The sequence below is a fragment of the Numida meleagris genome, chromosome 2 (assembly GCF_002078875.1).
Source record: "Numida meleagris isolate 19003 breed g44 Domestic line chromosome 2, NumMel1.0, whole genome shotgun sequence".
In the NCBI taxonomy this organism is placed as follows: domain Eukaryota; kingdom Metazoa; phylum Chordata; class Aves; order Galliformes; family Numididae; genus Numida; species Numida meleagris.
In genome coordinates, this window is record NC_034410.1 from 8,487,616 (window position 1) to 8,513,642 (window position 26,027).

A 26,027-nucleotide genomic window follows, 5' to 3' on the forward strand; every position below is an offset into this window, starting at 1 on the left:
GAAAATAAAGCTGCTCTTGTCACAACTTTTTGCACATCAGTATTCTGTCCATTATTTAAAAGCAAACAAAAGACCCTGAGATTGTTTGGCCAAAATTGCTTTTCTGCTAGATATTTTGGGATCTGACTGCTTGAGGAGCTCATAAAATGAGATTTTTCTCATGGGGGGCTTCTGGCAAAAGCACTCAATAAATAAACATTTCAATAACAATAGATGCCCTTTGGGGAATTCCTCATTGTTCATTTATATGTCGGACGAGAACATTTTAACAAAACCAGTAATTATTCGACTGCAAAATATTTTTCAAGAAGACTCTTTAACAAGACGGAGACCAGCCTGAGACAGGATACAAAGATGTATAAAACACACCCCTGGTGCTGCCTAGCCAGAAACTTTTCATTAGATAGGCGAGACTGCTTTCTTGTGCAGCTGTCAAACCCTCTGCAACCTAGCTAATATTAATGGCAATTACCAATTAAATACCAAGGCTCACTGAAGTGCACGCTAATGTTTATGACCGGATGAATTGCAAACACACCACTGCCACAAATCAGCACAACCCTGCTCGGCGGCAGGCAACATCATGCCAGAGCTCAGCCTGTCATGCCCAAGAAAGATATCACAGATTGAAGAGACACCAGAAACATAAGCAAAATCTAACACACGCAATGCAGTGTTTCTTCTTCCTTCTCCAAGAGATTAAAAGTGGTAGGTAGTAGCATTTTAATCTGTGAAAGTAATATTTTAGATAAGATGTTTAACCATTTTTTTCCCAACAAGGTGTATGCTATGCTGCTATGGTTACACCTATGTAAATATGCAGTTGACTATTCTGACATAACTGAACTGAAATCCACCTTGTGAGGTTTGGAAGGTATCTGAACTATGCTATCATAATCACATACACTATTTTTTTCAGAATACTTTCTTCTGACATGTTTTTGAATAAAGGTAAGCAACTCTGGTGTCAAGGCTAATAAATGGTGACTTCTCTCCATGGAAAATGTAACGTCTGCTGCAATTACCTGCTAAATTTATTACTGGAAATTTACTGACTAATTACTGTTGGCTGTCACAACTTCTGCTTTTTTTTTTTTATTTCAATAATGTTGCCTTCAGCCATATTAGTTTTTTTTTTTTTTTAACAAAGACATTCAAAGCATATTGTGAACTGTCACCCTGATGTGCTGTTGTCTTATATTCTATTTACTAGAGATGAAATAATTACAGTGTTTATACCAAAACAACTTGAAGGTTGATTGCTGATTTAATAATATCCCTCCCCTTGGGTTTTTATTTCCCATTTGAAGGTGGGAGAGTGCACAACATGCAAATAAATAAATATTCTTGATGTAAAATAGAAGTATTTCTTTTCATTAACAGTTTTACAGACTAACAACATTCTTATTCTATCTGTCAACAAATGGATGATCTGAATAAATAGAGCTGGACCATGATCAGTATGGCAAGGTCCATATCACTTTCAAGCCTTTGGTTATAATTATATTTATGAATGACAGGATTTAAATCTCCATAAGTTATGTACCAAGCTTTGCATGCCCGTTCTTCTCCCTCATGTGTGTGTACTTTAGTACTACAATATCATACAGAAGGTTTACTGTGAAATACAGTCACAGTCTATCATACCCCCTAGTGGAAAAGGATTTGAGAAACAAGTGCCAACATGGTTATGTGCATTCTGGAAGATCAGACATAGAGCTGATGCCAGATGGAAATGAATTGAGGTTGCACCAGATTTAAAAAAAAAAAATAAAAGCAGAGTGTGATTTCTCAAGATATGAGGAAGATGAGGGGATCAGGACTGGATATTGCCATCATTAAACAGTCTCTTAATTACACTGTTTCGTATAACAGAGCTTGCCTTAATAAAGCTTAAATTTGAAATTAGAGTTGCCACTTGTCTATATGTTCATTTCAAAATCCTTTAATCTCTGGAGGTTAAGAAAAGCAATTAGTAACGCTCCAGAGGCTTGTGCAAAGTAAATTTTATAGCAGTGAAGGTAATTGTTTCAGGAAATGTTTGGTGGGCTTGAACTAATGACTTGCAATGTGTACATATTTCTGTGCTTGCTGTGTTTAGGAATTTGGAGTTTATGTCCATTGCTTATATTGCACTTCAGTCTCCTTTTCACATTCACAATTTTGGAAAAGCAAAATGCTCACACTTGTGCAGATGTGTTATACATTATAAGTATTAGCTATAAACATACTTATGTCAAATTGAATTGACAGAAAAAAGCATGTGATTAACAGAGGTGTTTTTGTAATACAGTATGTTTGGACAATATGATTTACAGAGTAAAGCAAAGGCAGAGTAATGCAGCTCATCATCCTTATACATTACAGAGATGGATTAAAAGCATGTAGTTGCTCCTTCTATTATTCAAAATAACTATAAACCCACCACTAACGTGATTCAGGGTTCACCAATATTTTTGACCAGAACCTTTGATCAAAAATTACTTTGTGTATAATTGTTTCAATTCCATTTATATTACATAAGCAGGTGCTGATTGAGCCTCAAATATTCTGGAAATCTGTGAAAAGTGTATTGTGCTCTGGTATCAACTTCTACAGAACAGCTTCCCTGAACTGTTGAGTATTTTGATCATCACCTAGACTTAGTACTAAAAATGGCCATCTTTAATATAGTTACTGTTTATTAATGTGCTTAATTTTCAAACTGAACTGATCAAAAGTCCATGTACAGCCGTATCTACTCTCACGTGTCTGCTTAAATGCACATTTCTTACATCCAATGAGCAATTTGATTTTTTTTTTCCTATTTCAGTCTTCTATTTGAGTCTTTCCAGTTCTTGGAACCTTTCTCTGGAAACACTTAACATGCTTCTCAAATTGCAGAACGACAAAGGCTGTTCCACAATGAGTTGCAGTACTGCCCAAAATACATTACCTTATCCATTAATATTTATATCCCATACATACACTAAATATGCATACAATTGTTTGCAACACGGTCCGCAGAAATGTGTTTCTATATTCAACTTTCAACCAGCTTGCAGAGAGAAAGTTAAAGAAGATATTTTGCACTAACATCAGCACCATAAATACTTCGCAATGGCCAAATACCAAAGATGAGTATATCCAATCTGAGACTGCCTCTTAAGAATGAACATTGTCTGGGGCCAGACAACATGCATCCCAGGGTCCTGAAGGAACTAGCTGATGTGGTTGCTAAGTTATACATGAAACTGGAAAAGGCAGGGCTCTCGGGCCAACTCGCTGGTGATTGGAAAAAGGGAAACATCACTCCAATTTTTAGGGAAGTGAGAGAGGAAGATCCAGAGAAATACAGTCCAGTGAGTCTCATCTCTGTGCCTGGGAAGATCATGGAGAAGATCCTCTTGGAAGCTATGTTAAGGCACATGTAAGATGAGGAGGCGATCTGACACAGACAGCTTCACCAAGGGCAGATCATGCCTGACCAGTCTGGTGGCCTTCTACAAGGGAGTGACAACACTGGTGGACAAAGGGAAGGCAACAGATGTTGTTTGCCCGGATTTGTGCAAGGCCTTTGACATGGTCCTGCACCACATCCTTATCTCTAAATTAGAGAGAGATGGATTTGAAGGCTGGATGGTTCAATGGATGGCTGCAGCCAGAGGGTTGTGGTGAGTGGCTCTAAGTCCAGGTGGAGGGCAGCGACAAGTGTTGTCCCACAAAGTTCTTTTTTGGGACTGATGCTGTTTATCATTTTACCAGTGATGCAGACAGTGGGACTAAGTGCACCCTCAGCAAATCTGTGGACAATGCCAAGCTGAGTGGTGCTGCTGACACAACAGAAGGAAAGGACACCACCTATAGGGACATGGTAACATGCTTGAAAAGTGGGCCCAGGTGAACAAGGTTCAAGCACAAAAGAGTTGCACTTGGGTCAGGGCAATCCCAGATATGAGTACAGACTGGGAGAAGGACTCATTGTGAGGCCTACAGAGGAGGACTTGGGGTTTCTAGTGGATGAAAAGCTGGACATGAGCCAGCAGTGTGCGCTTGCAGCCAGAAGGCCAACAGTACACTGGGCTGCATCAACAGAGGGGTGGCCAGCAGGGAGTGGAAGGGGATTGTTCCCTTTTACTTTGCCTTGCAAAGCTCCATCTGGAGTACTGTTTCCAGGCCTGGAGCCCTCACAAAAAGAAAGGTGTTGATGCAGGTCCAGACAAGGGCCACGAAGATGGTCAGAAGGCTAGAACACCTCTCCTACAAAGAAAGATTGAGGGAAGTGAGCTTTTTCAGCATGGAAAACAGAAGGCTCAGGGGAGATTTCACTGTGGCCTTCCAGAACTTGAATAGAGCTTATTAGCAGGAGGGGGAACTGACTTTTTACAGTCATATGGACTGCGACAGGACAAGGGGGAATGATTTTAAACTAAAAGAGGGGAGAGTTAGATAAGATGTGAGGGGGAAAAATTTTACTTAGAGGTTGGTGGGGTGCTGGAACAGGTTGCCCAGAGAAGTGGTGGATGCCACATCCCTGGAAGTGATGAAGGCCAGGTTGGATGAGGCCCTGGGCAGACTGATCTAGTGGCTGGCAACCCTGCCCACAGAGGGGGTAGGAACTAGGTCATCTTTACGGTTCCTTCCAACCCAAGCTATTCTACAATGCTATGAAAAAACGAAATCCTTGCTATGGGAAAGACACTAATTACAATGCTTACAAATTCACCAGCTAGTGAAGGATTTTCTATTACCGTTTACATTTCATTAGAACAGTTTACACCACACAGCAGGGTATGGTGTAATCAGAAGACAGATTAGAAAAATTAGATAGATTAACAGTTTCAGAGCAATCGTATCGTGTAAATGGAACTACAGGGAAACAAAACTTTGGGCAGAACTTGATGGTTGCAGCTCAGATTTACCTCTGTAATCCACATATACAGCCACAATAAATCAGATAATTATTTGGACACATTGTACTGTCCTTTCTAGTCCTTCTTCATGATGCTCCAATGAAGTCATTCCGCTGCACATATCTCATTGATTTGGACTGACACACTACTGTCATTAGAATAATTTCAAGAGTAAAGTCATAGTAAACATATGATTTATCCATAAAGAGATATTTTCCAAAAATACCGGTCCATGTTTGGAGGGTCTCTGATAGCATTCAATATTAAATGATTGACTTTTACATATTTTTATATTAATCATCTAATACATAAGCATCTTTTTTATTTCTAAATACACTGATGCTCATTTACAAAGCAAAACATGATGAAAGAGTACTTTAAAGATTTTACAACTCAGTTCATCTTAGGTGAAGATTTTTTGCTAACCTTATAATTTATAATATTTTAAAAATGGGCAACATTCAATTTGGAGATTGATGCTATATTCATTTGTTCTTATTTTTATTCTTCACAAAATGCAACCTCCACTGATTACTCAGGATCTATGAATAAAGTGCAGTTTAAAACAATTTTTCTATTAATCTGTCATGAGCCATGAAAATTGACATTTTCACCATGGTGAGTGCATGAAAGTTGCCAGCTTTGCCTGCCATGCTAATACGGTTCTTAATTACAGCATCTAAATAACAGAACGTGCAAGTGCTATAATTTTTTTGCAGCAAAAAACCTTCAGACTTGGAAAATAGTCTCAAAATACTGCTTAAAATGTACAGTGAATTTTTTCACTCTCTAACGATTCAGCTAAATAACAACAAAGTTATGTCTTTTTTAAAAGGAAAAAAAAGATAACAGTAATCTATTTATATTCCCATTTTTCTTTTTTCTCTTGGTATTCTGTCTGGTACGCAAACAGAAGTCTTAAGTTTTTAGACAATAAACTTTCAATGTACTTTGCTGATATCAGGCCTACTTTGGCACATCTGTGTTGGTAATTGTATCTGTTAAACTTACATGTAAAATCTGTGTACTCTGCTGATAGCCACCTTATCCCCAGTTTGCACAAGTGACTTTTAATGACTAATGAAAAGCATGACTTGTGCTACTCATGCTAGGTCTTCCACAGAGGTAAAGGTTCAGCACGCTCATAGATTTGACAAGATTCATATAGGAGACAAATTTCTTTGATGAGGATTATACAGCACAATTGAGGACCAAAGAAAACAAACTGCTACAGCCTCCATTCAAAAAACTTTGAAACTCTGAGCTAGATAGCTACAACCAGAGCCCTCATGCTTGCCCTTTCAAGAAGCTGTTGGCTTCTCCTTTAGCTCTGAGAAGACCAATTGGAAGATTTGGTCCTGGGACACCATCAGCAGCTGTAAGGGAGAGACATGTGGCATCAGCCTACTTCCTTTGCAAAGGAAGCATTGCAAGGCAAATTTATCACAATCTTTCAGTCACATTTGCTCCCACTGAATTTATGATTCCTTAGGAATACAAACTTTTCTCAGGAAGCTTGTGATGCAAGCTCGTGGGTCCGTATATTTGTACAGTATTTTCTGGATAGACATTAAAAAAAAAGTGAAGAACAATTTATCTGTTCAGTTTGGCCACCAGGTCTGTGATACTCATGTCATTCATACACACAGCTGACAGAGATACAGAAAAGTGTGTTTGTGTGTATGTAGGAGATCAGGTAGCCAAGGAAAGAAGGATAAAGAAAGACAAATTTTGCATATTTCTCATAATTATTCTTTTAAACAAATCTTTAAAAGAATATTTTCTTCAAAATTTGTGTTATCAGCTCCTCTACATGATAATATTTTCCCAAATCCAATATTAGTTGTGCTATTTGTAGACCAAGTTTTAGTTCATGAGTGAGAATCACAGTTCTATTTTTCTATACGCATATCTGTCATCAAATTCTGTACCATTTCAGGGAAAAATCAAGAAAACTGTCTTGAGTTTCAGTCTACCCATCTGTAGAATGGAAATAATTACCTGTTAATAAAGCTATATAAATTCAATGAAATGGCATGTATTCACCGTCTTGCTTGAGATAAAGGAGCATATCTTCCCACCTTATAATATGATGGACTTTAATTTTATTAAAAATGAATATAATGTAGAGAAAGTAATATAGAAAGTACAGGAAGAAGTATGAAGTTTAAAACAGATAGATAAACTTTAGAAGCTCACTTATCTATAAAAAAACATCCCTTGACTACATGGATACATGTCTGTAACACGGGATTTCATTCTGTGTTTGATTACAAAGGTGCAAATCCTCTGATTTAATGAGATGAAATGTTGTAATGGAAAGCTGAACTTAGTACATTTTTATTTATAAGAGTCTTCCTAGATTTTTATGGTCTCTCTATTTTGTCACCTACAATTCATAAAATGCTGCAGGCCAAAATCCTTCCTGTTATTTTTAATATATTTTTATATTTTTCTAGCAGGAAAGTTACAGTGGAGAAGGCAAAATGATCTTGGTTATATGCACATTTATTAAAGAAAAGCACACAAAATATATTGTACCTCAGGGGAAAAAAGCCACAAGACTAATGTAATGCCAAGGCTGAGAAATCTCTCATTTTTAAGTAAAGGAATGCATAGTTGAAACTTCCACCTTATTTTCGTTTCCTCATCCTCATTTCTATAAAATTGATGCATCTTTGTATTAAAAATTAGTTGTCAAATAAGACAATATGTACCAGAAAACACAATGTAATTTCTTATAAAAGCCTGCATGCAATGAGTTACAGGAGTACATTTTTCAGACAATTTGTTTTCCAGACTCATTAAATCTGTAGAAGAAGTCAAGTTTGAATAAAAGTGGTGCCATTATTTCTGAGTTATGCTTTTATATCATTTTAAACAAGATTACGCCAAATAGCCTTAGCCTGTTAGTTTGTTATTTAAAATAAAAAAAAAATAGATCACAAACATTTTTCAACTTTTTTGAAAGGTATATGTTTTTCTTGACACCAAAGAAAAGTACAGTTCAAATGGAAATAAAAATGTTGCTTAAATTCTGGACAATAAATGTAGTGGAAGTAAAAAATTCAACCTATTGATAGTTTATACTACAGCACAATAAGGAGAAGAGGATGGACTGTCTGTATTTTAAAAACACAATATTTGAAAACTCCTCTCTAAATGGCATAGATGGCATAATCTGCCAATCTAGAAAAAAAACCCTTACAAGATTCACCCACAGGTGTACAGAACAAAGAAAAGATCCATCATACTGAATCATGGAGAGCTTGTACAGTAGTGGGAAGTTCCATGTTACTGGCAAGTACAAAACCTAACAAGACACTGTGCTACCTGTCCCACTGCAGTTCACTGGGTTAAATAAGCCTCCCTCACACTACCCTGCCTTTCAAGCTACCAACAATTTACTGAGATGTTCACATTTAGAGCGTACATATACCAAATGTCATAATCCATCAGCATGATGAAGTGAAAATACCAAGTAGTGCTCCAGTGTTTAGGTTCTGGATGACTGAATATGATTAACCGGCTGATTGAGTTTTTCAGGTGTTAGAAAAATAACATGACAAACAATGAATAAAACCTACATAGTGTGATTAGGACACTACAGCCAATGCACATTCATAATAGGTGAGACTGAGAGCTCCACTCATCAATGTGCCTGCCCTACGCTTTTAATTTGAAGAAGTTTAAAGCTTTCCTGAACTTTCACCACTTGGTTTGATTTTCAAATATCTTCCTCAGTCCATGTTCTTTTCACTGGGATGGTTGGCTGGCTTTTCAGATTGTATTATTCCAGCCCAACCGTTTCAGCCCTTCCTAAGAACAAGGATAATGATAAGTATTGTCTGGTCATGTGAGACACTTTTTTTGAAAAGGAGCCGGAAAGTGTCAGCAACCCCACTACTCAAAATCAGAAATTTTAAGTATGGTGGGAGTGTGCCCACAGCAATTCTGGTGATTAGCCTTTCAAATTCAAGCTTTTGTTAGATTACTGTTTACATGTAATTGCTTAAAAACAGATTTGATGCTAAGGACATGACACAGTATAATAGGAAAAACAAGTCTTGACTTACTTTGTATCTACAGATGCACTTTATCTTTTCAAAATGTTTTTTCACTAGGATTCCTGATGTCCAAGGATGAATGGTGGTCAGATACTAGAGCAGATAACTATTTTTAGGATCTTTAACTTTTTGGCAGACCTTGGGTAGCATTTTAAAAAACAGATATGGAGCTACAAGGATCTAAAGGACCTTTCATTATCTTGAATTCTGGTGGTACCATCTAGTTCCACCTTCGATTCAGATTCAGACTCAGTTCATTTGAAGCCAAGTCCTCTCATGCTTTTTTATTTATTTATTTTACAGAAGTGTTGTTTAAACTGACAGCTGACTTCTGGGACTGCTGAACACTCAGAATGGTAATTGAAGCCAACAGGATCTGTGTCTCAGTATCTGAAGTTCTTCACAGAAGATGTTGTCTAAGCCATACTCAAAGATATTAGACTGGACAGTTCAAATTAGTAGATACCTTGACATTAATACTTTCATGCATAAACTCCAGTTCTGTATTGTTCTTATAATGACTATCAATTTAAGTTTGTCAAACGCTTTGATAGACTAGAAAAGAGCACCACAGGAAAACTAAACAAAACAACAGCAAAACTGAGAAGAAATGGATTTTCTGACCTCAGAGCAGGATTTGAATAATGCGGAATAAAGAAAGCCTGAAGCCACACATTGAACAATGAAGATAAAATGGAACACTGAAGAGCTGCTCATTAGCTGAGCATTTCATTTCCTGCATATGGAATAAGACAGAGTTTTGTAAAATATATATATAAAGATATTATAAAATATTTCAAGACTATATCATGATTAGTTGTTATTGAAAGACTGATATTTTTGGTCAGATGAACAAAAAACTAAAATAAAAAAAACCCAACAATTAAACAATAGCTTGAGTTCACTCCCAAATCAATTGTTAGTTTATTTTTATTATCAAAATTAAAGTATTTGCCTTATAAGCCAAACATAATTAAATTTTGAAATGAGTCATTTGAATTGAAAAATTATAGCATTTTACTTTCAAAATGTCAAACCACACTGCTGTGACTGCTAGAAATTTTCAAATGCATTTGCCAGCTGAAGGGTCCATATAGTTTCCATACACAGCTTCATTCAATTTGAATTTTCATTTTTCACGTAAAACACAATTCAACTAAAACACGGAGTTCATCTCTTGTCTCAGTGTGGATAGGAAGAACATTCAGGTGAAAACTCAACAACCAACCTGAGGCTTCTTAGTTTGAGCTTTAGACTCTAAAAGCTCAGTGACACAGTTTTCTAACTTAGCATTGGATGTACAATACATGTGCAACCAATTGTACTGATAGGGAATATATTAAATTTTATGGCTTTGCAATCCAGGAATTCACATTAGATAATCAGAATCAACTTACAAAACCTGTTTACATTAGCACTTGAAATTCAGTGTGAGTATCCCGTGTATGCCCAAAATAACATATATAGTTTAAAGGCTTATGTAGACAACAACTGTTATGCTCCAAAATAGCAATAACAGATAAACATTAATGTTTTTTATGGAATTAATTCAGGATGTTCTATTACAGGTTTTCCATTGAAAAATTATGGAATGCTTTTTTGTTATCACATCTCCCGGAAGGACAGTTCACTGAGTACTTATTTTAGATGTATTAAAAGGCAAAAATGACAAAGATGCTATTAATATGCACAGGAGGAAGCAAAAGTGGTAGAATAAAATTGGGAAAAAGAGATACATAGAGCAAGAAACCTTCAATGGCAATAGGGAAAATCATAAAAGGCTAAAGAGAGAAATCAGAAGGAAAAGAAAAAAAAATCATTGTTACTGCAGTGTACATCAAAGGATGTAATATTCAGCAGAAAATATCAAACTTGACTGGAGGCTGAGAATGATATAATATGCAGTCTGAAACACTATGACATCAGAATAATTTGTTTTCCTTCCATGTGAAGATGTTCAGCTAAATTTAGAGCTGAAAACCTCCCATCAGCAATGTTCTCAATAAATATCCCAAGTATGAGAACATAAGAGCACAGAAATAATTTGTATTCCTATAAGAATCCAAAGAAGTCACGTATGTGGCTTTTACTACACATTCAAAGTGTTCTTTCCACTACCCTCACAGCTGAGGTAACAAAATTTAGTAGTTTTATTACATTTGGATGTTTGTTGATAACCTGTTGCATTTGTAAGTTTATTCTATAATGTATCAAGTTTTAATTACAAGAAGAAGGTCAATATTGCAGATTGCAGAGGTAATATTAATTTTAAAATAAATACAAGCCCTCCAAGCACTACTACCCATCTGACTTCTATCCATGATACCAGTCCAACAATCAATCACCGGAGGCATTGGACACCCATAATTAGATTATAAAATCATAACTATAGTCATTTTACGTCTGCTTGCATAATTACATCAGCATGCTAATATCCTTTTAATGGTCTCTAATGATGTAATAAGAAATAATGGAATTTATTTGACAGCTACATAACCATTAACAAAACATATTAAGCATAACTATTACTTCCATAAAGATTCAGGCTGTATCCAGAAGTGACAGCTAACATGTTGGATCTGTTCTTCAGTGTTGAAGTATTTCTAATTATGTATTCCCCAAATCTATTCCCAATCATCTGCTTCACAGGGTGAGCAAAGTTTATGTCAATGCAAACTTGACAACAAACCAACTGTAGAAGTGGACTGAACACTCTGGGAGTCAAGCCTGAGGCTACGTTGTGAAATGCAGGCCATCGGTTAAAGTTGGCAGGGTTGTGAAAGAGAAGATAAGATAAGCTGATTACTACCATGCATCAAATAAATTCAAGAACAAACATGGGAATCAGTAGGAACCCATAGAAAAAAGCCGCTGTTCACTTAACCAAACTCCAAGACAGAGGAAAAAAATAAAAATATATGGAGGAATGAAGGATATCTGCAGACAAAACTAAATGTAGTAATGCATTTGTGAATCAGTACCTCTGAAATCACTTTTTGCATAGAATAGGACAAAAAAACCTTATTTGAGAATTTAAAGAGCATTAAAAAATTCAACACTCACTCTCTGTCCCCAGTTGTTCTTATATTATTCCTATTGAATGTGATGGCTTTGTCTGTACTCTGGAATTTGTGGCTCTCATTAAAATGACTTTAACCTGAAATCTTCGCAATAGCCTAAAAAATTCAGACTTATACTCTTTCTTCCTTTTCAGAATTCTTGGAAAGAGAGAACAGAATTTTAATCCAAGCTCATGTTAAGGTCAGAGTTCAATCCAACTTAGTTTTTCATATTCCAACCCCTTATAAATTCTTGATCTCAGTATTACTGATATTTTAAAAAACTAAATCCCTGAGAAAAAAAAGAAAGCTAGTAAAATAAAATATTTCCTGAGAGGTCTCATCCTCACATTTCAATATGTCAGTGGTGAACTAGGAATAAATGTATCATTAGGTCTCTCTTGAAACCCCTCTCCAGGAGGCCATTCAGAAGGTAACCAGAGCTTTCATGTCCACACAGTTTTCCAATGATGGCAATGTAGCGATGACAAAAGAACAAATGCAAAAAGCATTAATTCTTTTCATGATGAGGCCTTTTTCTAAAGCTACTACTTCTGCTGTCTGGTGTCCAGCTCTGCATTTCTATAGCACTTCATGGGTTTAACCTGAATTTAAGCAACTCATTTTCTGCAGTAAAGATTTATTATGGACAAATTCTTCCTTAACTTGGGATTTGGGATAACCTTTTACAGATTTATAGACGTGTTAAAAAGGCAAAGATCTACGAAAGCATTGAGCTGATAGACAGAATAGTCTGTCCTGCTAGTAATTATCATCATTCACAACACACTTTTAAAATACTGACCATACCATACAAGTACTCTTGGTACTGTCATATGACTGTTGCATATTAATGGATGTAAAATATTCAGCTTCCCTAAAGTTGCATATTAAGAAGAAGAAAAAAATCATTCATAGCTTGCTATTTCACTGGAGGGATGTTTTCCATCAGAGAATAAATCTACAGCTTGCCAACTGCAATGTTGTTGCATTTATCAAATGATTAGAAAAAAAAAAGTTTTATGCTAACAATTAGAAAGGTAGGTGAAAGTGCACTTTTACTGTAAATGAATGAAGTTAATGAAGTAGAACCCATTGATTCCAGCCGAGAACTTGTTCTGTAGAATTATCCCTTTGAATGTGTAGCAGACTTTGATTTATCTGGTAGTATTCAAACTCAAGGTTGAAAATTCTTTTTATAAGGAAAGCCATATAATGGTGTCATTTTTTGTAATTACAGAATTCAGTTTTCATAAAAAGTATATTTGATAAAATACAATCAGAAACTCATTAAGCAATGTAAAGGATAGTTCTAACAAAATATGTAAATATTTTCCTTCTAAACAATGAAATTCTTTATGCCTTGTTTTTGTTATATTTCTAAGCCAACCCCCACTGGTCTATTTTGAATCTCATATTCTGTAATAGAATGGACACATACTTCCACCAAAAATTGAACATCTTCAGACCATGGCTAAGAACATACCATTAAAAAATATGAATTGCATTCACTGGATCCAAAGGTTAAAACAAAAGCACAAGGAAGGCTGAGAAAGATGCTGCCCTTCAGCAACGTGACTCATGGGGAAAACCAAGCAGCCCGAAACACTGAAGCATAGGCAGAACCTGGATGTTACCAGATAACAGCTATTTTCTGTGCACCAGGATGTGAGTTCTTTCCAGCAAGCTGTAACGAACCATCCACAGCTGACTCTTCTTTTCCATTACTTCTCTATCAAACTATTTTATTTTCTATTTAATGAAAGAAAAACTAAAGTTTTATAAAGTAAACGTTCCTACCAAAATTGTTTCAGAAAATCTCCAATCTAAATTTTTTTACCAAATGTGGTAAATCATAACCTCCTAACTTAGGAGGTTGCCACACAGTATATTTACCAGCACAAATCAAAAGAAAAGCAGCATTTCAACATAGCTGAACTCCTTGTGACTTGTTAAATGAGTAGCTGTCCAAGCGGCATGACCTGGTGTGCCATGTGCCATCCTGAAAGTCAGGAACCCGAGTTTCTATCCCTCTGTGATTTTGTTTAACCCTCAGCAATGCTGAGTATGATGACCCTTTACAATACTTGCTTAACCTATACTCTGTTAAATAAGATGGTTATATATTTACAGCACTTTGAATAGATTTTTCCCTATGGGAGCATAGGGTTATTTCAGTCTTTATTGTTTGTATTAAATAATTTTTTTCTTAAATGTGTGTAGGGGACGTTATGAAGATAATCATAATATTCTTTGGTTTGTGCGTACACACTCATTAATTTTGGTATTTAAGAGTACTCATTCCCTTGTAAGATGAACTATTGAAAAACAATAAATCCAATAAAAGAAAAAGAGGCAAATTCCATGTACGTACTTGACATCATCGAAGGCACTCATCTGCAGCTTCAGGAGATCTGCCACATCCTTTATTAACTCGAGGCCCTTTTCCACACTCAGGGGGCTGTTGAAAGGCAGCAAGAAAACACAGCGTTACGAAAATGGAACTCATCAATACTTGAGAGGCTAAAAGTCCCAAAAGAGTTATCACCTTGGCCTCTTAGAGTCTGAAAGCCACCAGTAACTGTATTCCTGTCACATAGTGATCGTGATATCAAGGGAATTGGGATCAGGTGCTTCTTCAGGCATGATGAATCACCTGAATTTTCCAGCAATAAGACAAACAATAAGGTGTAAATGGAATTGTTAGGAAGTGTAATGGGCCCATGATGCAGCAACCAGTTCATCTCGATCCTCAATAAAAAATGTAATAAAGTAAAAGGACAGAAAGAGAGAAAAGGATTGACGAGACAAGGAGGGAAACAAACAATGAAAGTCAAATTGCAGGCTCAGTAGCAAATGGACAAGGGAAAAGCATATTTTTAAATTCATTAGTTTTTAAAATGAATCTTCACCCAGTGAAAGGATACAAAATTATTATGGATTTGAGAGTAAACAACGGAGCAAGGCACACAGTCCAGAGGACACTGATTAGAAACATAGGATTTCGTTTGGTGTGTGTATGCACTGCTGACAGAACCCACTTTAAATCTTTTTAACCTTTGTCGATGCCACATTTACATTTTTTAATTTAGAAAACAGGTTGCAATCAAGCATAACACATGAGAACTGCTATCATTTTTAAAAAGCACTTATCCAGATGCAAAACATATATTTATAAAACTTCCAAGTTATTAGAGTTGCTACAGCTGTAAAGGTGTATTATGAACATTCTGTCCCTAATAGACAGACTATATTTTGTTCAGCTGTTTTTTTTATGTTTTTGTTATATTTTATTTAGTGCTGTGAAACCAAATAAAAATGTATTTAGAAAGCAAAAAGATATGAAAATTATATAACAATATCCACTGAGAACAACAAATACAGCATTCTGTAAATTATGATTATAGAATTATTTTCAACATTGTCAAAGCCCCAACACTCATAACATTAAACCTTACAAGCCTGATACTTATCTGACTTATGCCACTTTAAATCAGAAACAACTTTGATGAAACTAACCCAGGGGAAAAAAGGTTCTGTATCTTTTCCTTCAAGGGTTTATAACAAGTAAGAGAAGGAGGTGTCAAAAAAGTACGTACTGTTAGACATGATCTTTTCAGCTGGACTAAGGGGAAAAAAGACCTCTCAAAGCTCTGTACCTAGGTTATTATCTCTGCTTCACAGCGAAAGTTTTTGAATCTAATTTTACTGCACTGTAATAATGGCCACTAATTTATTTATTGTCTGCAATGAGCACTGCTTATTTATTTATTTATTTATTTATTGTGCTGGGTTCTGCATACACTGCCCTAAGGGCACCGCTATTTAAATAATGGGATGTCTTGTGGATCTTGGTTAGGCTGGAATTGTTCAGCCTCCCTTCATGCTACTAACCCAAAATGCTCAAGAGACCTCCTGTCACACAGGCAGAGGTAGCCCCTCAAGGCACCAGATAAATTTAGAGTTTTTCTAGATGTATGAGACAGAAATGTTCTTGTCTGAAAGTAACAAAAGAATCTGATTGTTTCTGTAAGGAAAAAAATGTACTATAGATTATTCATAAAAATCCTATATTTCAAGGACTGACAGTGGGCAGAAATGTGATTATTCCCATCACTATGAAAGCAGATTGTCATAGTGACTCAGGGGCTTATGTGTTAATTAAATCTTTTCTCCCAAAGACATTGGCTTAAATTTTATGGAAATGATTGGTGTCAGCAAGTGAGCTTTTACTGTAATAGCAAGCATCCACAGAGGTGCAGGGAAAGTCTGCTGCATACATTGGTGTCATTTTTTTTTACCAAGGGAGTCACATTTGTAAAAGCTCAACCTTCCGTTCCTGTTTACCCTTGGTTCCCTGCAAAAGCACTCCCCAGCCCCCAAACCAAGGTATGCTGCTATGTGTCAATGTAGTAACAGTAATATGGGATGTAATCAGAACATTTGAATGCCACAATCCAGCAAGAACGCTGGAGAGAAAATGAGAGAGAAGAAGGTGCTGGAAAGTCATTCTTCTGCAGGTCTGAGCATCCAGCAGTAGTCTTGCTAACTCTCATCCAATTCCAACTAAAGAACACAGGTTCACAAGCTCACATCTGGTGTGTTAGGCTAAGAAATTGTCCTTCATAACAGCACAGGAGAACTACAGAATTCATACCTGTGTACTTTTCAAAGGCATGGTGCTATCTAGAGGCGTTCAAGGCCAGGCTGGATGGGGCCCTGGGCTGCCTGATATGGTGAGCGGCAAACCTGCCCATGGCACAGGTTTGTAACTGGTTGCGCCTTAAGGTACCTTCCAACCCAATCCATTGTATGATTCTAGGATTCTACAATTCTACAACTATGTTTTCCTCTGTGGTATCAGCATTACTATTGGTCACATTCTAACATTAAGAATGAATAATTTATGCCCGAGTACCTTCTAGTGTCACTTTTATAGTTTCTAAATGTTGCCACATACTAGTACTGCTTATTACAGTTCTGTAACAGTTGTATCATAGGAGAGTTGAAAATGCCTAATCATTATCCACACTCTATTTCCCTACTACTTTATATTGCATTTTTCTCAGTGTTGCACAGTGTGCACTTACACAGTGACTGGCTTTACTTATGCTGAGCGAGTATACTCTTCCCAGCAGTATGGCATTAAGTAAAATACCCCAAGGCTAAGGACAGTGTTCCACCTCTGATAAATGAAAAGGGAGAGCTGGCCTCCTCAGATATGGAGAAGGCTGAGGTACTTAACTAGTTCTTTGCCTCTGTCTTCATGGCCAGTCAGGCTTTTCATGCCTCTTGTGTCCCTGAACTTCAAAGATGGGGCTGAGGGTGCAAAATCCCTCCTAGTGTAAGAGCGGAGCAAGTGCAGACCACCTCAGGAGGCTGAATGTGTACAAGTCTATGGGGTCAGATGACATGCATCTCAGGCTTCTGAAGGAACTAGCTGACATGGTTGCCAAGCTACTCTCCATTATATTTGAAAAATAGCAGCAGTCAGACAAAGTCCCCCGTGACTGGAAAAAGGGAAATATCATGTTCATATTTAAGAAAGGGAGAAAGGGAGACCTGGAGAACAGCAGGGCGGTGAGTCTCACCTCTGTGCCTGGGAAGATCATGGAGCGGGTCCTCCTAGTAGAGACGTTAAGGCACACGCGAGATGAGGAGGTGATCTGAGACAGCCTGCATGGCTTCACCAAGGGCAGATCATACCTGACCAATATGGTGGCCTTCTACAAGGGAGTGACGGCATCAGTGAACAAAGGAAGGGCTACCAATGTCTGCATTTGTGCAAGGCCTTTGACATGGTCCTGCACCACATTCTATCTCTAAATCGGAAAGATATGGATTTGAAGGCTCGACAGTTCAATGGACAGTCGCAGCTGGAGGGTTGTGGTGAGTGGCTCTAAGTCCAGATGGAGGTTGATCACAAGTGATGTCCTCCAGGGGTCCATCTTGGGATCAGTGTTCTTCAACATCTTCATCAATGATGGGATTGAGTGTACCCTTAGCAAGTTTGCTGATGACACCAAACTGAGTGGTACAATTGACACAACAGAAGGACAGGATGCCATCCAGAGGGACCTGGACATGCTCGAAAAGTGGACACAAAAGAATATAATGAGGTTTAACAAGGCCACGTGCTAGGTATTCTGCTTGGGTTGAGGCATTCCCAGATACGAGACTGGGAGAAGAACTCACTGAGAGCAGCCCTGCAGAGGACTTGGGGGTCCTTGAGGGACAAAGAGCTGTATGTGAGCCAGCATTGTGTTTTTGTAGACCAAAAAGCCAAGAGTATCCTGAAGAATGTGGAACAGGTCCAAAGGAGGGCCACAAAGATTATCAGAGTGCTGGAGCACCTCTCTGACAAAGAAAGGTTGAGAGAGAAGGGCTTGTTTAGCTTGTAGAAGAGAAGGCTCAGGGTAGACCTCGTTGTGGCCTTCCAGTACTTGAAGGGAGCATATATAAACAGGAGGAGGACCAACTTTTTACATGGTCTGATAGTGATAGGACAATGGAGAATGGCTTTAAACTGAAAAAGGGAAACTGTAAGTTAGATATTAGAAAGAAAATTTTAACTTTGAGGGTGGTAGGGTGCTGGAATAGGTTGCCCAGAGAAGCAGTGGATGCTCCATCCCCAGAGGCATTCAAGGCCAGGTTGTACGAGGCCCTGGGCAGCCTGATCTGGTGGTTGTCAGCCCTGCCCATGGCACGGGGTGTGGAACTAGATCATCTATAAGGTCTTCTCCAACCTAAGCCATTCTATAATTCTATGATACTCTACATTGTGACAGCATTGTTCACCTACGTCACCTGTATGACTTCAGATTTGTTCACTGACCATTACCAGAACACAACTTGCAAACATCACCTATCCTCCTGCACATGGTCCTCCCACGGTGCAAACACACTCTAGCTATGATCTTTCATGTACTGTGCTTCATTTTCTGCTTGCTTGATTCAGCCCCCCATGGAAAGATGTTTCTGAGAAATATCAGTGTTATTTTTCATGAATATGGTATCTCTATTGATTGTGAGGATTCATCTACAATAGAATTAACTAAAAGCGAAGTGTTACATAAAGCAAGAAGACAAGGCAGAACACAGTAGTTCAGATAAGGAACAAATAGAAGACACTACAGGAAGAAATTATAATAGAAGAAAGTCTCTCTGGATGCAATCATGATGACAAGGCCAAAGTCTTGGAGGAAAGCTAAGATTGGAGTAGGGTTCCTACAACTCTGTTTGAACTGTTAAGCTTTAGAATCATAGAATGGATTGGGTTGGAAGGGACCTTTAAGGTCATCTAGTTCCAGCAGCCCTGCTACAGGCAGGGACACCTCCCTCTAGACAGGTTGCTCAAAGCCCCATCCAGCCTGGCCTTAAAGAGATTTAGATTGCAGTTCCCTAAAGCAGGGGAAGACAGAGTCCCGTTGTTAGGGTAACAGTCCTGGCTGGCTCTGCTCACTCACAGCAGTACAGTGCAGCGAGTCTGGGCCACGGTCACTTCATGTTCAGACACAGTACAACACAGGTCCCACCCATACAAGTTCCCTTTTTTGAGCTTGTGATAATATATTTCACTACACCGGCAATGGTAAACTCTTAAAAGAGAAATCACAACTCGCCTCAGAGATAAAAAGTATGTACTGGAAAAAAAGGAAAAGCAACAAGACCTACCCATGGATGATCTTTAGGCCTTGCAAGTTCTCTTGAGGATGTGTAACCCACATTTTGTTAAAGAAAAAGAATGGGTTCTGCTGAATCTTTAACAGTTCTTGATTTTTTATTTTTTTTTAATCGTCTAGAAAATTTCTGATCACTTCCAGTCAAAGTTTTAGCCTTAGGGACAATGAATTGCTGGATGCCATAGCACCTTTTTGAAGATCATACAGCTGCTGATAGACAAGATCTTGAGATAGAGCTTACTTCAGACTTAAAATCATAGAATCACTAAGGCTGGAAAAGACCTTCAAGATCATCTACTCCAACCATCAACTCATCATCACTGTGCCTGCTAAACCATGTCCCTAAGTGCCACATCTAAACATTTCTTGAACACCTCCAAGGATGACGACTCCACCACTTCCCTGAGCAGCCTGTTCCAGTGCATTATTATTCTTTCAAAGAAGAAATTCTTCCTAATATCCAATTTAGCCTCTCCTGCCTCAACTTAAAGCCATTCTCTCTTGTCCTATCACTGTTACCTAGGAAAAGAGGCTGACTCCCACCTCACCACAAACTTCTTTCAGGTAGTTGTAGAGAGCGATAAGGTCTCCCCTGAGCCTCCTCTTCTCCACACTAAATAATCCCAGTTTCCTCAGCCACTCCTTGTAAGACTTGTGCTCCAGATGCTTCACAGCTTTGTTGCCCTTCTTTAGACAAGCTCCAGGGCCTCAGAGTCTTTCTGGTAGTGAGGGGTCCAAAACAGAACTCATTATTCAAGATGCAGAGTGAAGATTACTTCCCTAGTCCTGCTGGCAGCACAATTTCTGATACTATTTATGTTTCCTATCCTTACTATAATTTCACTTTCTGTAGATTTCTCTTTTGCATTTTTAAGTTAACTGTGTTAAGATCATAGAGCAGCTGAGATTGAAAGGCACCTTTGGGTCCATGTAGCCCAACCCCTGCCCCAGCAGAGCCAACCAAAGCAGGTCTTTTTCAGGTTTCTGGCTCCAGTTCCCGACAGCTAGGAAGACAAAGGGAGGGTCAGAAAGCATGTAAAATTCATTTATAAAAAACATTCTTCTGTTGCTTTGCCTTCTAATGTCATCTCTTTCTGTAAGTGCTAGCCTAAATATTATTTTCAGATGACAAACTCAAACCCTACAGAATCAGTAGCCGAAGTCTGTTTCACTTGGATGCCAATTGCTACCTCATATTATTTGCAGAATATACTTTGTTTGATGAATTTTAATGACAATGAAGAAATAAAGGGGGGAATAAAATATAAATATTTATTTGGGGTTTTATGTAGATACATATTTTCAAGACTGGCACAGAATCATCTGAAAAATGCTGTTTTTGTTTAATCTCACATTGCAGCACACAGGACTTACACTAAACTAGTTATATCTGCTAGAGCATATGGCTTATATCTCTGCTAACAATAGACAATATTATATGGTACTACTACATCATTCCTTCAGATGAAATGACTCCCCAGCTGACTGCAAGATTTTGATGTCATGATTTAACATCATGACAAAACTATGAAAACTCTCATATCCATTTAAACTATGTAAAAAATAAATAGCCCAATATATAGCTACTTGTCTGTGCTAAAATTCATGATCCAGTCAGCTCTCTTTAACCTCATCAGGAGTTTTATCTAACAAGAAAAGCAGATCTAGGCTATAAAGCTCTTTTACTTAGGGATGGATCTTAAATTAAAGTGCAGGAATGAATATCCCTTTACCTTAATGTGAGCTGCTGAGCACTTCTGAAAATTAAGTAATCCATTTAAATTCTCAAGAGTGGATTTGGGAGACCAAGTTTATGTAATTGTTTGTTAAAATGTTTCCAGAAATTGTACTGGACATTGGATACAGGAAAATTAGATTGCCCCGTGAAAATAATAATACATATCTTCCAATAACTAAATCCCTCCTACTGAGCGAGTTGAAAACAGAAGGGGCCGTCCACTTATACAGTTAATTCAAATAATAGAACATTGGATTATAATCTTCCTCTGCTATTGTCTATTAAAGATTTCACTCTTTGTTTGCTCAATTTGTAAGAAAAACACAAGGTTGAGGAGTTATTTCTAAAATCTGGTTCCAGAAAGTTGGCACAACCTAGAACAATCACAGTAAGTGATTTTCTTCTCAGTCACTGCTTCATATAGTTGGTTAGCCTATTTTTCTATATGTAAAACTATCCCATTATCTTCAATGTTTTTATACATAAATGAGAATATCTGCTGATAAAAGATGAATGAGGAAAAGAAGAGGCCCATCATGTGACCTTGGTCAAGACGCCTTCCTGACCCTCAATTTCAGCATCTGTAAAATGAAGGCAGTGATACCAGGTTTTTTTGCCAGATGACTAGTATTGTTATTTAAAAGACTTGCATGCCTTCTGGATTTAAGAATAGAAAGAGTAGCACTATTAGCAGTCCCTAAAAGCTAAACATATCTCCTCCCTATCAAACATGGAGAAGATGCAGTGGTAGCAAAGACCAAGTAACATGAAAATTAATTTTTATTTATAAGAAAAATTTCCCTAATTTTTCTACCAAAAATATTGTTCAAAATTTTTTGAACGTGGGGAATCTGACTGTCTTCAGAGCACAACTGACTGATTTTACAGCGTGTTCAAAGCACCTGGATCCAGGTGAATGTAACTTCTCTTTCACCGCTGAGTTGATAGCCTTGCTAAATGCCTGCTGTGGGAAAATGGAGTAGGTGTCAACAACTTTATGGACCAGACATGTCTCACAAAATGGCCAATTAAACCACTCAAAAAAAAAAAGGAAGTGTTGAAGTGTTGAATATTGTATGCTGATCTTGATACCAGGTAAGCTTCACACCACAGTTACCCAAACAATGCTACAGATGGATGCCATATTTCCAAGAAATTCCCAAGATGACCTACAAATCAGACAAGTGAGAACAACCAGTTTGAATGATGAATTGCATATTTTTGACCTGGACCTAATGGTTTATTCATTCAAGTCTCAAAGCTTCCGCTTCTGGTTAAAGAACAAGAAAGAAACATGTAAATGAAGAAACAGGAGGAGTTCTGCAGGGAGCGACACTGGCAGCATGGCCAGCTCTGCATGCTGAGTTAAATGGAGCTCAGATTCTAATAAAAGCCAGTGGGCAATGTCAAAGGGAACAAGAGAAGAAACAGCAGTAAACAATGATGAAAACTATATGTTCTATATTTCCCAACATGCCTGTCAAAACAATCCCATAAATTGATCCATTTAGGTCACAAAAAATCTGATCCAGTTATACAGATGGCTTGACTGCTTGTGTTTGCCAAGCCTGCTCCCAGCAAGGAGAGCAACATGTAGCTCAAAGTTACACTGAGGTTATGTCAGTCTCACAGGCAGTTGCTCTCATTTGCTTTTCCTTCTCCCAACTGCCAAGTGTCTTCGAAAACCCACTTATTGAACTCTGAAATTCTCCCTTAGTGCCATCATTCAAATTATGTATTGTCTTTACCAGACTGTACCTAGTGCCCTTCCAATATTCTGTTTAGCAATTGTAATGCAGCACTATAATGGACATCCAGTCAGCCTTGTCAGATTAGTTCAATTGAATCATTTTCTGCAAAAATGAAGAATAATCTACAGTACAGAAATAGGCTTGACATTGGGAATAGCACTCCTTAAGCCTAAATGCCGGTCCAATCCCCAGTGAAATCTTAAGTAAGGTAGGATTCAATCCACCTGTGTGTTGTTGTTTTTTTTTTAAATCAGGACAAACCCAAGGAAGTCCAGTTCACACATTTTTGAAAGTGCTGAGCACTGCACCAAAATTACAAGGCATTTATTTACAGCCTGAAAGTTGCATAAGTGCTTACATAGAGCCCCGCCAGCAGCATCAGAAAACACATGGTAGGTGCCACACTTAAAACCAGCCTCTCTTTTGCTGTCCACATTCAAGTACAACAGCATCTTCGCTCCACCTATTTCCCATGGAGAAGGTTCAAAAATTGGTTACACCTGTGCTCAGCTTGAGTTGAACCCACATTTCAACTGAAGGAGGGCAGAACCTGAACATAGCACCCAAGACTTTTGTGGGGAGAGATTTTTGATTTAGTCTGTTTACTTTAAAAACTTTTCAAATGTTTCCTTATGTAAAACACACGTATACTTTAAAACTGTTCGGGACAGCAGCTTACCCTTCTCCTGAGTGATGTGAGTTACAGTCATGTCTTCTCTGCCATTTCTATGCCTAAAGATGAAACACTGTGCCATCATGAGGATGACAGACAGAACTACCCCCTAGGGCTAGTACTCAGAGCACCCTCCTATGATGTAGAAGTTAAAACTGCTTGGAGTAAGTTCATTAAGGTTTCCTCCACTTCCTGCTTCACTTTCTAAGCTCTGCATTAATAAGAGAAAGACAAGCAGGGACACTCCACAAGGTGCTTTTCAGCACAGGAATGCTAGATATGGCGGAGCCCAGAATAAGCTACTGGTTTGGCATGTCTCAATGAGGCAGGGAGACACCTAGAAGTCTGGGCTGTCTTCTGGAGTCTCACAAAGTCCCCTCTGAATAGTGGAGGAAAAGAGGTGCCTGAATCTCCTTGTGTGGATGTGTATTCATTTGTCCCTTGGGGAATTCAGTGATGTCATGGGAAGCATGTGATGGCCCCATCCTTGGTGAAGATGTGTAGTTCAGCACTTAAATAAGACAGTCTATCCTTCACCCTAAATTCTTAAATAACTGCAATTTCATCTTAAAACCTAGAAATATTTCTTACAAGGAAAAGGCACTAACCACAGAGATAACAAGAACAATGCTCTTTGAAAGCACGAGTCATAAGGACCAAATCTGTTGATTAATTTACTTCCAGTAATCAACTTTAATAAACTTTAACTGAGAGATAAGTGTAGATTATGTCATATGGTGTTTTTTTTTTCCCTAGAAGTTAGCTGAGGCTTGAGTTGCCAAACGTAATTCTGTTGGTCTTGCTACCTTTGTATTTAAGTATTTATATCTATGATTTTTAAGAAGTTGTTAACACTGCAGTATCTTTCATGCAGAAGCTTTTCTTCTTTTTAGTACTGACCTTAGATGCTTTTTTTTCTCTAGTCTTTCTTTTAATCTGAATTTTAAGATAGACACATTCTTTAGTTTAAAATAATTACTTAACAAAGATCCACCTGGCCATTCTTCCGTGTTGTCTGTATATTGACATCAAACTGACCTCCCCTAATTAACGGAGCAATGGTCTATTAACAGTATCAATTTCTTAATATGCAGCACAGGTTCCTCAATATCACAGACAGAAAGGTAAATCCAAAGAAAACCAAACACCACAAAGTTCAGTAATACTGGTGTGGAATACCATACTGAATGCTTTAGAGAGTCCAATATGCAAGAGGCCACATTTAGGATGAATAAAGCTGAGGACTAGCTTGCTCAGGATGCTAAAGCTATTAGGCAGCAGCATGAGCATCGATTAGGCTGCAAGCAAACATCCTGCTGATGGATAACTGGCAGGAGCAACCGGGCCAGCTCCAGCACAAACTGCGGAGGAGCCAGAACACCAGGACTAGAGCTCTGCCTTTCTACAAGTGCGGAGCTGGTGCTCCTAAATCAGGTGAGTCTGAAAATAAGGCCTAAGAAAGAAAATGAAATCCAAGATACTGCTGGAAAAGTTCTTAAGAAGGAGGGTGGGAGAAGTGATTTTTTAGATACAGCTCTGTAAGGACTAACTGCAGAACAGTCTATCCTAGGAGAGACAGTGCTGTGACAAACAGAAACCTTTTGTTCTTTAGTTGTTTTTTTTTTTCTCTTGAGCACTGCTTCATTCACACTGCTAGAAGTGAAGAAAGCAAGATGTTAAGGAAATCATCCAGTGACAGTTTTCAACACTGGTCTCAGTTCTCTGAGGAAAAAGTTAGAGGTGTGAGACTTGCTATGAAATTGCCAGTTTTATGGCAGTTGCCCAAAGCCCACTCAAAGAGTTGCAAAACACTCTACCCTAGAATAGCTAGGGACCCCTGACCTAGTAGATCATAATATTACACAAGAAATAACAGATTGTATCTGATCACCCATCTGACTGTAGAGGCATTATGGTGGTGACATTTTTTCCTGACATGCACCTTGCATGCACATGCATTAATGCACGCATCAAGACTGGGATAATAATCTCAGCCATGCATTCTGTCTCCATGTACACTCATAGCACAGCAGCCTGGGCAAAGACTGGAGAGAGATCAGGAATCAGTCCTTCTTGCCCTATACTCTGTACCAAGAACATTCCTTCTGAAAATAAATAAGTAGGATTACTGCTTTCTTCTACAAATAATTGATTATGTATGTACT

The 26,027-nt window shown here is 37.9% G+C and overlaps 1 protein-coding gene across 2 annotated transcripts in view; it reads right to left on the reverse strand.

Annotated features, from left to right (window-relative positions):
- The window catches only part of PTPRN2 (protein tyrosine phosphatase, receptor type N2), a 636,306-nt gene that overhangs the window by 354,101 nt on the left and 256,178 nt on the right, over positions 1–26,027 (reverse strand). For both annotated transcript variants that reach the window (XR_002435341.1, XM_021387625.1), the window contains exon 10: positions 14,393–14,479. Coding sequence is in view for 1 of the 2 variants with exons in the window: in XM_021387625.1 (XP_021243300.1) it covers positions 14,393–14,479 (87 nt within the window). In the remaining variant the exon portion in view is untranslated. The remainder of the gene's footprint in view (positions 1–14,392; positions 14,480–26,027) is intronic.